Here is a 13,730-nt window from a genome sequence, read left to right as displayed (position 1 = left end):
ATGACTTTGCTGTTAAAAAGGAGTGGAGGTGTTGTACTTTATACTGCTGTGTTTTGTTATTGTCAATTTAAAACAGAAGACCTACGCTGCAAACATAACTAAGGATTATCCTGAGATTTAATGTGATAGATCAATAAAAAGTGTACATAACTGTGAAGTGGGCAAACATGTGATATGGTTTTCAAAATTGTTTCCAAATAAAAATCTGAAAAGTATATGAAAAGTATTTAACACCCCTGAGTCAATACTTTATAAAACCACCTCTCACTGCAATTACAGCAGCAAGTCTTTTGCAGTATGTCTCTGCTAGCTTTTACATCGAGACTGGCATTTTTACACATTCTTCTTTCCAAAGTAGTTCAAACTATGCAATTTTATAGTCTTACCACAAGATTCTAAATTGGATTTGACTGGACCATTTTAACACAGTCTCCGGTCTTTTGCAGCTTCTTACAGATTTTCTTCCATGATCAGGGGATGATGTAATGTGCAGCCTTAGCTTCTTACCTGTACACCAGAGTTCAACTAAACATATTTGATGTGCCCCTACTTGGCTTGTGGACTGCAAAGAGGACATCCTATTGCTTTCTATACCTTCCGTCTCGCCACTCTTTTATGATTCCATCTCTACAAATCTTCCTATCAACTCTGAGAAGCTTTCCTTTCGCTGCTGAAGAAAAGTCCCCCTACAGCATGAAGCTACTGCCACTATGTTTCATCATGGCAATGGTGGATGATGGATGTAACGTCTCATCTGACCAGAGTACATTGTTTTGTGACAAATAACAAACAGAGCTTTTATTGCCATTTTTCTGAAAGGCAAAATTTGTAGAATTCATGAAATAATAGTGGCCAAATGAACAGATTCTCCCACCTGAGCTGTGGATCTCTGCAGCTCATCCAGAGAACCAGGGGCCTCTTGGCTGCTTCCCCAATTAATGCTCCCCTTGCCTGGGCTCAGGTTAGGTAGACTGCAATAGCTTGCTATGTTCACAGTTATGGTAAGTTAACCAAATGTTTATATTTCCATTAAATTTATATTTTCAGTTATACCGGCCACTTAAAGCGCTTTACACTAGAGCCACATTTACCCAATCGAACTCAGTAACATGCACACATTCATACACTGATACGCAGATTGGGTGTCTTGCTGCGACATGTGGCAGGAGAAAGCTGGAATTAAACCCACAAATTTTGGGTTGCAACACTTCCCACTGAGCTACACCTAAATTGCCCTTAGGTGTGAGTGAGTGAGTGAGGGTGTGTATGTGTGGATGATTATTTGTCCCGTCTCTCTGTGTTGCCCTAATAGACTGGCAATCTGTACAGGGTGTGTCCCGCGCATATGCCCAATGACCTGTGGAGATGCGTGCCAGCTACCCCAGACCCTGCATGGAGGCGCGGGTATAATTGATGGATGAATGGATGTTTAGCTGGTGTGAATGTAAAACCGAGCAATAATTTGATTCAAATCTTAAAATTGGAATGTAAATGTATTTCTTTAGTTCTTTTTATCTAAATTTTGTGCCAAAAATCGTACATTTAAAAGCTGTAGTCGTCCTTCTTTCTTGCTTCTGAATTTAAGGGATAAAACAGTCAGTTCCACTGTGAAAACGTCCAGAAAAACATGTTTTCATAAGTTTTTCTCCTTTTACACCTTTCACCTTTCAAACGCTCTGGTGTGAGTCGCTGCTTTTTTTATGCCTCGGCTCTGTTTTCATTCGGTCCTTCTCTGTTTTCCTCTCTCATCCCCTCGCTCTGTGATTCGGTATCTCTGTCGCGCGGGCGGCGGCGGCGGCGGCGGCCGTGGCGCAGCGCGCGCTCATTACCCGCGCAGTTTATCTTTTTCTTGACTGGCTCGCGGGAACGAACGCGCTCTCACGCGGAGCTGAGCTCGCGCTGTAATCTGTGGCAGCTGGAAATGGACAGCGACAGCGGAGTAGCCCTGCAGCCGTCTCACACAGGTAGGAAAACACTGATTTGTTTTTACATGTCGAGCCTGGTCATCTCTAAACTGCTTTCAGACTTGCTTTTGAGACCTAATTGAGAACTAATTTTCTAATATCAACTAGTTACGTACACCGTCATTTAATCTCCACATATCATTCTAAACATATGTATATTGTTCATATGGAAAATACACATAAAAGTTGTGAATTTTTGCAGTAACCTCTGATGGTGACATTTAAAGTAAACATCCGAAAAGCAAAAGGGTAAAAAGTGATGTAAGCCTTGTCGCCTGGCTCTAAATGTTGAATTTTGATTGAATGTGAATGGGAATAGTTTGTTTTTCATGCGCTTTACTACGTATAATTTCTGAAAGGCTGTTGGTGAATCAGGTTTTCTTAGTCTTTGCTGATTTAGCATAAGACGTTGAATACTGTTATACTGTTAGTACTGATCAGTGTCATTCTTGGTAGCTTTATTGGGTGTTGAAATGATATTTAATAAGAAGGAAAGTCTTGACGCGTGTGTGTTGGCATACCTGGCTGTTATATAAAGAAACCAAATTATTCAATCCTTATTAATTCAATGGTTGTTCTTTGGCTGCTTCTAGTATGTTCCTATGTAGATAGTCTATTGTGTCCTATCCACCTGGATTATTATATGGTGCATGGTAAACAGGAATTCCTACAGTATATTAGTGAGTGTGATATTGAAATATGTTCATAGGTTGTATATCTCCTACAGAAGATCACATTTCCATGTTTGAAGAGCAGTTAAATATGCTTAGAAAAGATGTAGAGTAGCCATAGCTCAAATGATTTAACTCAATATATTAGTTCTCTTTAAGCTAAATTGAATTCCTTATTTCTCAATATTAATATTAAATATGAGTAGAGTGAAAAATATTCTTGAAGGTTTTCTAAAGGATGTGCCAAATTAAAGAGTAAAGTGTTTTTTTTCCCAAGAGGATAAAATATATTCATTCACTGGTAACCATTTTCTCACTAAATAGAACATTTAAGAATTTACATAAAAATATTTTTGCTTTGTTCTAAACTGACGCTTTTTTGATATGACATTTAAATTGCATAATCTTAACTTAATACTGTGTTAATGTGTTATTTGTAAAGATTTATCACTGTTATACATTGTATTATGTCATTTAATTCCAAATAAGTATATAACAATAATAATCACCTTCAAAACATACTTAAAAGACCAAAACTCTCATCCATACTTCTGTAAATCATGGACAAAAAGATGACATGATTTTAAAAATGATGTTTGGCAGATTGCAACCAATTGAATACCTGCTTGCCTCATTATTCCCTTTTATGTGTTTCATATAAAGCAAAGCAGGCCTGCTCATTCGTGTTTTTTTCAGTTTTGATTTTTATCGTCAGGTAAAATTGCAAAATGATGGTCTGTCTTGCATGGTGTGTAGATCTATAAGTTTCATGCTAAATGTAATAAAACCAAAATGTTTCTTAGCTTTGTGCATGTATATATTTTAATTTCTTCTCTACTAAGGGTAGAGATGTATCTGAATCACTTACAGTATGTCTGTTTTTTAACAAGAATCTTTACATTTGCTTAATGAATGAAAGTAAGAAAAGAGAGAATATCAAAATTTTTCAAAATCTGAAATATTTCTGTCATATTTGCTTCTGGGGTTTGTTTTGAGTATTATAGGTATTCAAAAAGATCCATGTGGGTCTCTTTTATTACGGCAAGTATTACCGTGACGTACTGAGCTGCAGCTCAATTTAAGTAGAGTAGACATATTTAAACACTCTGCATTGGCCACATCATTGCATTCTGCATCCTCTTTAAATGACCTTGTCTCCTCAGTCCCTCTTTGCCGCAGCTTCAAACCTAAATGCCCACAAATGACGGTCTCCTGCCTGCCAAGCGCTGCCAACGCAATGTTCTTTTCTAACTGCACTGAAGCAATCATTTCGCTGCAAACAAAAAGTCCTTGATTCATCAAGTCTCGCATCTCCCACTGCCCACTCCCCAGAGGGATGCAGTCATTTTCACTAGCACTCCTCATCTGTGCAGCTGGGAGTTTGCGCTTCTTTTTTTTTAGTAGCCTGTTTAATTCTGTCGGGCTCTTAGTTGCATATACTTCTGGACCCGACTCACACAACAGAGACTGCTGGTAAAGTATATTTCACGCAGAGACAAATTCATGGCACCTACATAAAAGCGGGATTTAGGTCTTCATGCTGCCTAACAAGTACTTAAAGGTTAAAAAAATAAAGGTTTGTGACTGTTACAAAAAGGTGATCAGTCTGAGCATCTATTAATGATGTTAAGGAGACCTGGTTGTCTCATAGCATTTCGGAAAGTACAGCAAAGAAAGACAGATCATCCAGTAGTTTGTGGGAAACACTCAAGGTGAAGGAAAATCTGCTAACCCGGTGAGCAAGAGCTGACTCAAAAAACATTCACTGTTGGAAATTATTGCACAAAATCTTAGATCACTGCATACGCAGGCTCAAGATAAGCATATGTGGAGCTAAAATGGACTGATGATAAATAAGGTATTTAGTACCTTTAGAAGAAAATGTGACTCATTTAATAATAGACTAAACATTTTTGCAACGTTTTTGCAGCAATACGCAACAATCCCTGCTGCTCCAGCTTATGAGTCGAAAGTATTTGCTGATTTTAATTGACTTAATTGATTGATGACTGAGGAAAAAATTCTCAAAGCTGTTTTTGGCGTACTAAATGTGTGCAAAACGGAAAGAAGGCCGTCTTCAAAAATAGTGCTACCAAGCAGCTACCACTGATGCAGTGCACCCACATTCAAATCTGGCCATATTATGTATATTTATGTTGGCGCATAGGTAGCAAATATACAGAGTCAGAACCTTAGCAAAAAAAATCCAAATACCACTTTTCATTTACTAGGGCAAAATCACAGTTTATAATCAACAAAACACCCATGTTCCTTTTTAATTTCTGACAATTTTTCACAAGGTAGGACAGAACATATGTGTATGGATTTAAATTAGTTTTTACAATCTGATGCATTATTTAATCCAGTCAGTGCTGTTTATCTTGAAGTGAATAAGTTGAAAGGATGAAGAATTCAGTCATCTTTTACAATCTGAAGCTGCGCATTAAAAACATCCACATCCCTCATAGACCTAGAACCATCATATACAGTGTGATTTCTCCCTAATTTTATCAGATTTTCTTAAAGTTTTGAGGAGGGCTTAGATCTTTTGAGGACCTTGATCTCTCTGAAAGGAAATATGTTTCATGATCTGCTTGATCACCTTATCTGGTAGAAGTAGCACAGTTTATTAACAATAGACCATTTACTGTGGTGGCTCTAAAAAACCAATATTAACACAAGCTCCTCAGCAACATGAAAAAATCCCTTTTAATTATTATCTGCCTAATGTTTGTCATATGCAAAATCTATCAAACCAGATAGTACTTTGCAGCAGGGACTTGGTTTAGTTTTTAACTACTGCTTTTCTAACTTCCTGCAGCAGCTAGCTGGGCTGCAGTGCTACTGCTAGCTTGTATGTGTCGACTGTATAATTTATTGTTTTGGCTACCTCAGTAACTGGGCTACACCTAACATTTTTGTTAGCATCTCTGCTAATCAAAAATAGACGTTGTTTGCTACTGTTTAATTGTTTTCAGTGTAATGTTGTGTTAAGTTGTTTTATACAACAGCCCCAAACTCTGTGTTATAGTTTCAACGTTTATTCATTCTTTCATCTTCTATACCACTTATTCCATAGTGGGTCACGGGGGAGCTGGTGCCTATCTCCAGCAGTCTCCTGGTGAGACGCAGGTTACACCCTGGATAGGTCGCCAGTCCATTGCAGGGCAACACAGAGACATACAGGACAAAAAATTATGCACACACTCATTCACACCTAAGGGCAATGTAGAGAGACCAATTTACCTAACAGTCATGTTTTTGGAATGTGGGAGGAAGTCGGAGTACCCGGTGAGAACCCACACATGCACAGGGAGAACATGCATTCTCCATGCAGAAAGACCCCCGGCCAGCAGTCAAACCCAGGACCTTCTTGCTGCAAGGCAACCGTGCTACCAGCTGCGCCACCGTGCAATGTAGTTTCACTGTTTTCCTTTTCATTTCTGAAACCAGTTTAATGAGAAGAAATTTGTGAACACTATTGGGATCAATTCTTTTGAAAGATATCTTTTATGAGTTTTTTCAGAGTTTGGCAGCACTTGAAATTAAAAGGCTGTTGGTGTATTTTATTTTTAATTTTATACTTACAAGTGAGGTTACAGAATGAGAAACAGTGTCTGCCTCTGTTTTTCCTTCTGTAGAAATGTATGTGTTCAATTGTTATGCATTAAACAAATTGTACAGATTAGGCATAGCATTATGACCATGGGGTCCAATCTGAAAGATGAGCTAAAGTACAAATTCCTGAAGAGGCGTGTTTGCTGGTTTTGAAGTGACTGAATGATTGCTGTCAGAAAGCACAGTGCAGTACTGGGATGCAAAGCCGCAGAGCAGTCAGGATGCCCATGCTGGTCATAATGTTATGTTTGAGCAGTCTATATCAATTATAGGGGGCATCTTTCTGTTTTTAAACTTGGAAAGTATGTATGGCTTCTTTGGTGTTGGTGATTTTGACTGCTTGTGCTACCCTGCCTTACTTCTTGTTATTGGACAGTTTATTTTATAGCCTATAAACTGAAGGAGATATTTTAGAAACAATAAAGTTGCTGTATGAACACATTTGGACTTATTGGACTTTGTTACTGCACAGCACAATATAGGGAATTACATTTATCATCACAAAACCAGAGTGTGTAATATTAGTATCGCAAAGGACTGGTTGGATGGGTGTTATAAGTGCAATACATTCAAATTTTGGTAAAAAATATTAGATTGGGCTAGTTGCATGGACCGCAGCTGATATATATGATAATGTTGAACATGCTGAAACTCATGGGATGTGATGGGTGCATATTGATGAGGAAAACCTGCAAAAAAAAATTTCATGTACAGTTTATTGCAACGAGTATTGTGATTGGAATATTCATCATTAATAGCAACTGCTTATATTTTTTATTACGCGCAGCTCTACTTTATTATTTTAAAACACTATAAAAACACAGTCATAGCTAAAGTAGCATGCTCATTAGCATTGTCCTGTCCAACACCTCAGTGATTTTTAAGGCTAGCTCAGCCTCTATACCAATACTATAATGATATTATGGTACTTGGTTTTAAAAGTTGTATTAGCACCAATACTGTTAGTGTATGTGCTCTGCTTCCACTCCCTGTAGGCCTACAAGATGCAAGGGATTTCCTGGCTATGCCTGTTTAAAAATAGAATTTAGTTTTTGCACTGAAATGTTTAATCCTTTAATCCTTGTAAATCACAATCATCATTGCAATATCAATGTTTGAAATATTAAGATCAGAAAGGACTGCTAAGAAGCAATATTAATAGTTGTAATAGTACTGTAGGTGATATAGACCAATTATTTTTCAAGTAGAATTTGTTTGGCCTATTCCGCTTTACAAATATGCTCTTATTTTATAATGTCTTCTATCTGAAGCACATTGTATTTTTTTCCATAATTGAACAGTCTTAGTTGGAAATAATTTTTCAACCACCATGCATTCGCTTGCTGTATGTTTATAATATATTTGGGCAGTTGGACGGTCTCAAACTGCTTCTGATTCACACCATATACTTATTTACAGTTGTCAAAATGCAAAAGCCCACAGAAAATGTTAGGGGGAGGATTTGTGAAAATGAAAAAGAGTTGACCTCATCATCTTAATACTCAGAAATATCACCATAATTAATATCCTGCAGGCCTAATTCATACACAAGGTAATTCATAGAGCCTCCCAGGAAAATGAGGGAATGGAGGTAAAGAAAATTACTCTAAGGTTAAGAAATAAGTTAAAAGAATTGAAGTTAAATTTAAGCATCACATATAAAGAAACATTATAAGACATTTTTAAGCAAATAACAGCTGATACATGATTGAAAAAAAAACTGATGAAGTAACCTTTTTACCTATATGGAAAAGCTACTGTGCACAGTAATGTTTTCAGTCCTGATTTAAAGGAGTCAGCACTTTCTACACATCTGAGGTTATCAGGAAGTTGCTCTTGGAGATGTGGAGCATAGTAACTAAATGCTGTCTCTCCTTGTTTAGGTGTGAACAGGCCCCTGATGACGTGAGAGGTCTAGATCATTCGTTCCTGGGTAGAAACGTTGAGATGTATTTCTGCCTAAAACCATTCAGGGACTTATAGATCAATAAAAAGGTTTTAGAACCATTGGCATGATCTAAGAACTGCTTTAATATGATCCAATATGATCAATTTTCCTAGTGTTCGTCAGGACTCCGAAAGCAGCATCCTGGTTGAGCTGTAGTTCTCTGTTTTTCAAAACAGTAATAGTGTAACCCACTGAAAATAAAAGCAGGCCAATTTCTTTAAGGCATTTGTGGCACTACTGCCCTTTATTTGTGTTATTCAGACAGGAAATGGGCAGAGAGAGAAGAGGGAAGACATGCTGCAAGGTCCCAAGGTTGGGATCGAATTCCGGACACCTCTGTGTATAGAACGTGCGTTCTACCTCTACACCACACATTTTTAAAGGAAACCCTTTATTCTGTTTTTTAAAATGGTTGATTTAGTAATAGATTTTCTGCAGATGTTGAAATTTAGGCCTGAATCAAAACTGGCACCCAAGGTTATGTAGTTTTAGCATGACTGAGTTTAGCTTAGCGCTGATTTGTAACCTTGCATTTAAGGAACCAAAAGAAATGGCATCTGTCTGTTTAGCATTAAGATGTAGGAAGTTTTGACCCATCCTCTTATTGATATTATTCACTGTCTCAGTGACTGTAAATGTGTGCAGTCATCTGATGAAAAAAAAATATAAAGTTGTATGTAAACAGCATACAAATAGTAGAAGAGATTGTAGTGCTCCATGATTTAAGCAAGGGGGATAGGAATAGAATAGGCCCGAGAATGGAGAAGTGAGGAACCCCACATATGATTTTTATTTATTTAGATTTATATTTGCCAGATGACACAAATTAGTCTCGGTCTGTCATATAACATGTGAACCAATCTAGCACAGCAATCTCACCCACTTTCTCAGTCTATCAATACATTAGGGTCAGTTGTTTCAAAAGCAGCACTGAGAGCCTGTAATACCACCAAATGAATTCAACACATAATATGCTAGGACTTTAAAATACCATTTTAAATGGTTACTGATAAATTCTCACTCTTACAATAAGGTGCAAAATCTGACTGAAAAGCATTGAAGCAATTCCTTTAAATCAAATAGGAATGGTAGAAACATAAGTTCATTGTAAAAGTCATCAACACGTCACCCAGACTAGTCAAGTCAAGTCAAGTTTATTTTTATAGCCTAGTCATGAAGGTCAGTGTTTTTAAAAGGCTTTAACTCACAGTTAAATGGTGTATCATAAATATGGATATGTGGCTTCCTTATAATTATTATACCTACTTGCTAACCCTTTTCAACTGTGACTTAATCTTGTTTCATGCTTAGACCATAGAATTTCAGAAAAATCTGCTCTGGAGTTCTTCTGCAGTCACAGTTTACATATGTACAGGGGTTGGACAATGAAACTGAAACACCTGTCATTTAAGTGTGGGAGGTTTCATGGCTAAATTGGACCAGCCTGGTAGCCAGTCTTCATTGATTGCACATTGCACCAGTAAGAGCAGAGTGTGGTGGCCTAGTGGTTAGAACAGGAGGTTTGTGTTCTGGAGGAGACACAAAGGGCCAGGTTCATATCCCACAGATTACCACTCTGGGTCCCTGAGCAAGACCCTTAGCCCTGGAATGCTCCCCAGGTGCCACATAATGGCAGCCCACTGCTCCCTATAAGGGATGGGTTAAATGCAGGGGACAAATTTTGTTGTAATGTACATGTGCAATGACCAATACAGATGATTTAATTTAATTCTTGAGGACCATGTGCATCCAATGGTTCAAACATTGTATCCTGAAGGCGGTGCCGTGTATCAGGATGACAAGACTGGTGAAAGATTGGTTTGATGAACATAAAAGTGACCTGCACAGTCACCAGATCTAAATATTATTGAGCCACTTTGAGGTGTTTTGGAGGAGCGAGTCAGGAAACGTTTTCCTCCACCAGTATCACGTAGTGACCTGGCCACTATCCTGCAAGAAGAATGGCTTAAAATCCCTCTGACCACTGTGCAGGACTTGTATATGTCATTCCCAAGACGAATTGACGCTGTATTGGCCGCAAAAGGAGGCCCTACACCATACTAATAAATTATTGTGGTTCAAAACCAGGTGTTTCAGTTTCATTGTCCAAACCCTGTATATCACAGCAGGACAATTTTCTGCTGGAGAAGGGCTTTCACAGCTGGGTATGTTAGGAAGAGATGGGCGAGTGAGACTGTGTCTACAGCACACAAAAGGCAGGACAGAATTCAGAAAATATGTGGATTTACCTGCATTTACTTCAAATAATCACACTGACAGAAGATCATATGGTTCCTTGTTCTGCTGATATAATGGAACATATGCTTTTGATCATTATAAGGAGTGAGTGTGATACAAGATATCAATAGTAAAGAAAATAAAGGGGCAACTCCTACTAGCATGCAGATAAACATGGCAATACAGAACCCTGCAGTAAAACATCTCTGGGTATTTTAGTGGATGGTTGGAAAAGAAAATGTCATCAAGCAAATGCTGCAGACATCTTTGTTCAGAAAATCCATTACTGCAACATCTTCTGAACATCTCAGGACTGTGATATTTGAGTAACATCAATTTCAATGTTTATTTTCTATGATGTCTTTAGGTTCATAAAAGAACCCCTCCTGAATTGTGCAGAGCTAACATGCAAGACACATGTGATGTGTCTTGCAGTCTTACTTCTATCCCAAACAGTGCCGATGAAGCTGAGTGACCCGCTTATCTTTTTGACCCCCTATCCCCTCCCCCTCCTTCATACTCTCTCTCCTATCTCACAGCTTTTTCTTTTGTACTTTAGCATTTGGCTGCCGCCGTGTGCCTCAGTAAAAACCATCAGCTGTGAAATTGAGAATAATCATGTGGAACGAGATTGAGCGAGGAGCAGCTTGAGCTCCAACCCTCTCCTGTCAATGGAATCATGGCTTCTGCTGATAAAGTCTATCAAAGACTGAACAATCATCCACAAAGCATACTGTTCATTTTGTTGTTTATCTTTTGCTAATCAGCTTTTTCCTGCCAAACCCTTATGGTTTTAGTGTCCAGGTGGTAAAAATAACAATTGAATATAAATCACAAAACTGTGTTTTACTGTGTTTATAACAGAGATTGATGACATGTTCCATTGGTTCTCTACACTGAATGCTACAGCTGCCATGTGCGTGGCATTCCTAATGTGTTTTATGACTAATGGCCCTGACAGCCAGCTGGCACACAACTCACACAACCGTCTTTATTTGAAGACCCTCTGGACAATTGGCAAAGTTAAATGCAAATAAACCAGGATGATCCACAGCTAGAAAAATTAAAGAGTCCCCACATTGCTGTATTAGATCATGTTCACATAAAGCAAAAATACAAACAGCTTCCAATATCTATGGCGGTAATAAAGTTTAAATTCTCTGGACAAAGCTTAATTCTCATAAACACAATGGTGTATGAACTGTCTTAAAGTCTGTTAGACTTTAAGACAGTTACAGTTACACAAAAATGTTACTTATATTTTAGCATTGATGTAATTATTTTACTCTCTATCAAAGAATAGAACAGTTTGAAAAACAAATGGTGATCATGTAATGATATAGGACAAAGTATTAATAGGTGAGTTTTTGAATCTAATTAATTCACAATATAATAATAATAGTAATAAGAACAATATATTTCAAAAGTATTTTTTCCAGTTTTTATTTGTTTTTACAAATATAATTCATATATAAAAATATATATAATATAGCTGAAGCTTCGAAACATTAAATAGATAAGAACTGAAGAACAAAATTACTAGACCCAACAACAGTATGTGAGAAAAGATTATTATTTACTACTGAGGTCATTCATGTAGTATAGGACATAGTAATGAAAGATAATTCAATTTAGTGTGGGGGTTAGAATCTATTCATTTATTCAATTTCAGCATTTTGCTGCCGTCACAACCAATATGACTAATCCTTTTTATATTTATAAGTAAAATCTGTAATTTTACAAGATCAGAAGGCTGCATTTTGGTAAAAACAAAACTGTTTTTCTTTTTTTTAAGTCTGTTTAATATTAAAATACTAAAACAGGTGCTGATTCATTTTACCTCAATTGATAATCAGTTTGAAACAATAGTTTTGGCACCTTCATTGGGCAGTGTTGTTTCACCAAATCTATGCTAAAACGTGTGCTAGGAAACAGTATTGACTAAAAAGGTAGTGGTGTCACAGCCACCCACATTGGGTTTTACTATTTTAGCTTATCTTTTAATTATATATAGACAGAGATAGCCAATAGATGCTTAAAAGCTTTTTACCTTTTTTAGGTGAGACACTCCTGTGTTTATGTTCTGTTGCTCTCAAAGGAAAATAAGCATGTTATATTATCAATAGTAATTTGAAATACACCATCAGTTAAAGTCCAAACCACAGTCATCATCAGAAGCAAATTGCAGGTGGCCACTATCAGTAGAAACAATTGATTCAGTGCAGATTGCTGTCCCCAGCCTTCCCCCACTGAGTTCCCCCACTGAGTTCAGCTCAAACACAGATCTGAAATGGATTTATGATTAAGTGTCCCTTTGCAAACATAATAGCTCCCAGGTTCTGTCATTACAAGTCAAATGAGCATCTCCTTCATGCAGTAAACCCGCCTCTCCACCAATAACCAGGATCCTTATTTGTTTGTCCAAAGATGACAACTGAGCAGAGCCACCTCCATGTCTATCTACAAAAAGACATCTAATGAAACTGTTCCCAGAGGTTCTCCAGGAGTGTCAAAACATCCACAAATAGTCCTACTATAGCTGAGAATAGTCAATAATTAAAAACGTATTGATATTTCCTGATCATAAAAAGCCATTTTATATGCTGCTGGACTTCTTTAAGGGAATTTGAATCTCTCTTGAGGTAAAACAACATAGATTCTAGCAGGAAAGATTTTGTGAAAAACAAGGTGTGAAGTTGGCACATACAGACATCTAACCTAAAAAGTACTGTGAAAAAATGACTTTTTTCTTCTTGTTGCCAATATCAACACGCAGTGTGCAAAAGTATTCCCATAGCAGAAAATCTGTTGATTCACCAGTCTTCCCTGCTTGATTTTTTAAGTAAACATGCTTCTTACATGCTACCACCAAAATGATGCTGTCTGGTGAATCTTGCATATTCATTAACCATTTTCCATCACGTTTTACCTCCATTTGTAAATGCACAGGCAGATGCTTTTTGATGTCTGAAAACATATCCAAATGATGTTACAGATGAATAGTTGCACTCTGTTTTCCCATCATATGGATGCAGGGATGCACACACACCTTGTGTGGGTTGTTGATTTTTTATGTCCCATTACCTTTCCATTTCCCCTGGGGATGGATTGGTGGTGCAGATGCGACACAGCAGGTAAAAGCTTTGTGAATGTTTTGCTCTTTGTGTGTGTTTATGTGTTGCATGTGCAGATGTGTACACAGAAGAGAATTCACCTTTTCACTATTTTAAGTTGATTCTGCTTCACATTAGTAATGAAGATAATTGGATCTCGTATAACAACAGATCTAAT

The 13,730-nt window shown here is 37.4% G+C and overlaps 1 protein-coding gene across 2 annotated transcripts in view; it reads left to right on the top strand.

Moving 5' to 3' along the window:
* The first annotated feature begins 1,647 nt into the window (after positions 1-1,647).
* The window catches only part of LOC124875609 (zinc finger protein 385C-like), a 115,455-nt gene continuing 103,372 nt past the window's right edge, over positions 1,648-13,730 (top strand). Inside the window, exon 1 of one of the 2 annotated variants that reach the window (XM_047377872.1) lies at positions 1,648-1,964. In XM_047377872.1, the coding sequence (XP_047233828.1) occupies positions 1,922-1,964 (43 nt within the window). In that variant the 5' untranslated portion in view covers positions 1,648-1,921. The remainder of the gene's footprint in view (positions 1,965-13,730) is intronic. The other variant, XM_047377870.1, reaches the window with a different exon arrangement.

The sequence above is a fragment of the Girardinichthys multiradiatus genome, chromosome 10 (genome assembly GCF_021462225.1).
Source record: "Girardinichthys multiradiatus isolate DD_20200921_A chromosome 10, DD_fGirMul_XY1, whole genome shotgun sequence".
NCBI classification, from domain to species: domain Eukaryota; kingdom Metazoa; phylum Chordata; class Actinopteri; order Cyprinodontiformes; family Goodeidae; genus Girardinichthys; species Girardinichthys multiradiatus.
The sequence above is the reverse complement of the archived record's forward strand: the minus strand, read 5'-3'. Positions and strand labels throughout refer to the sequence as shown.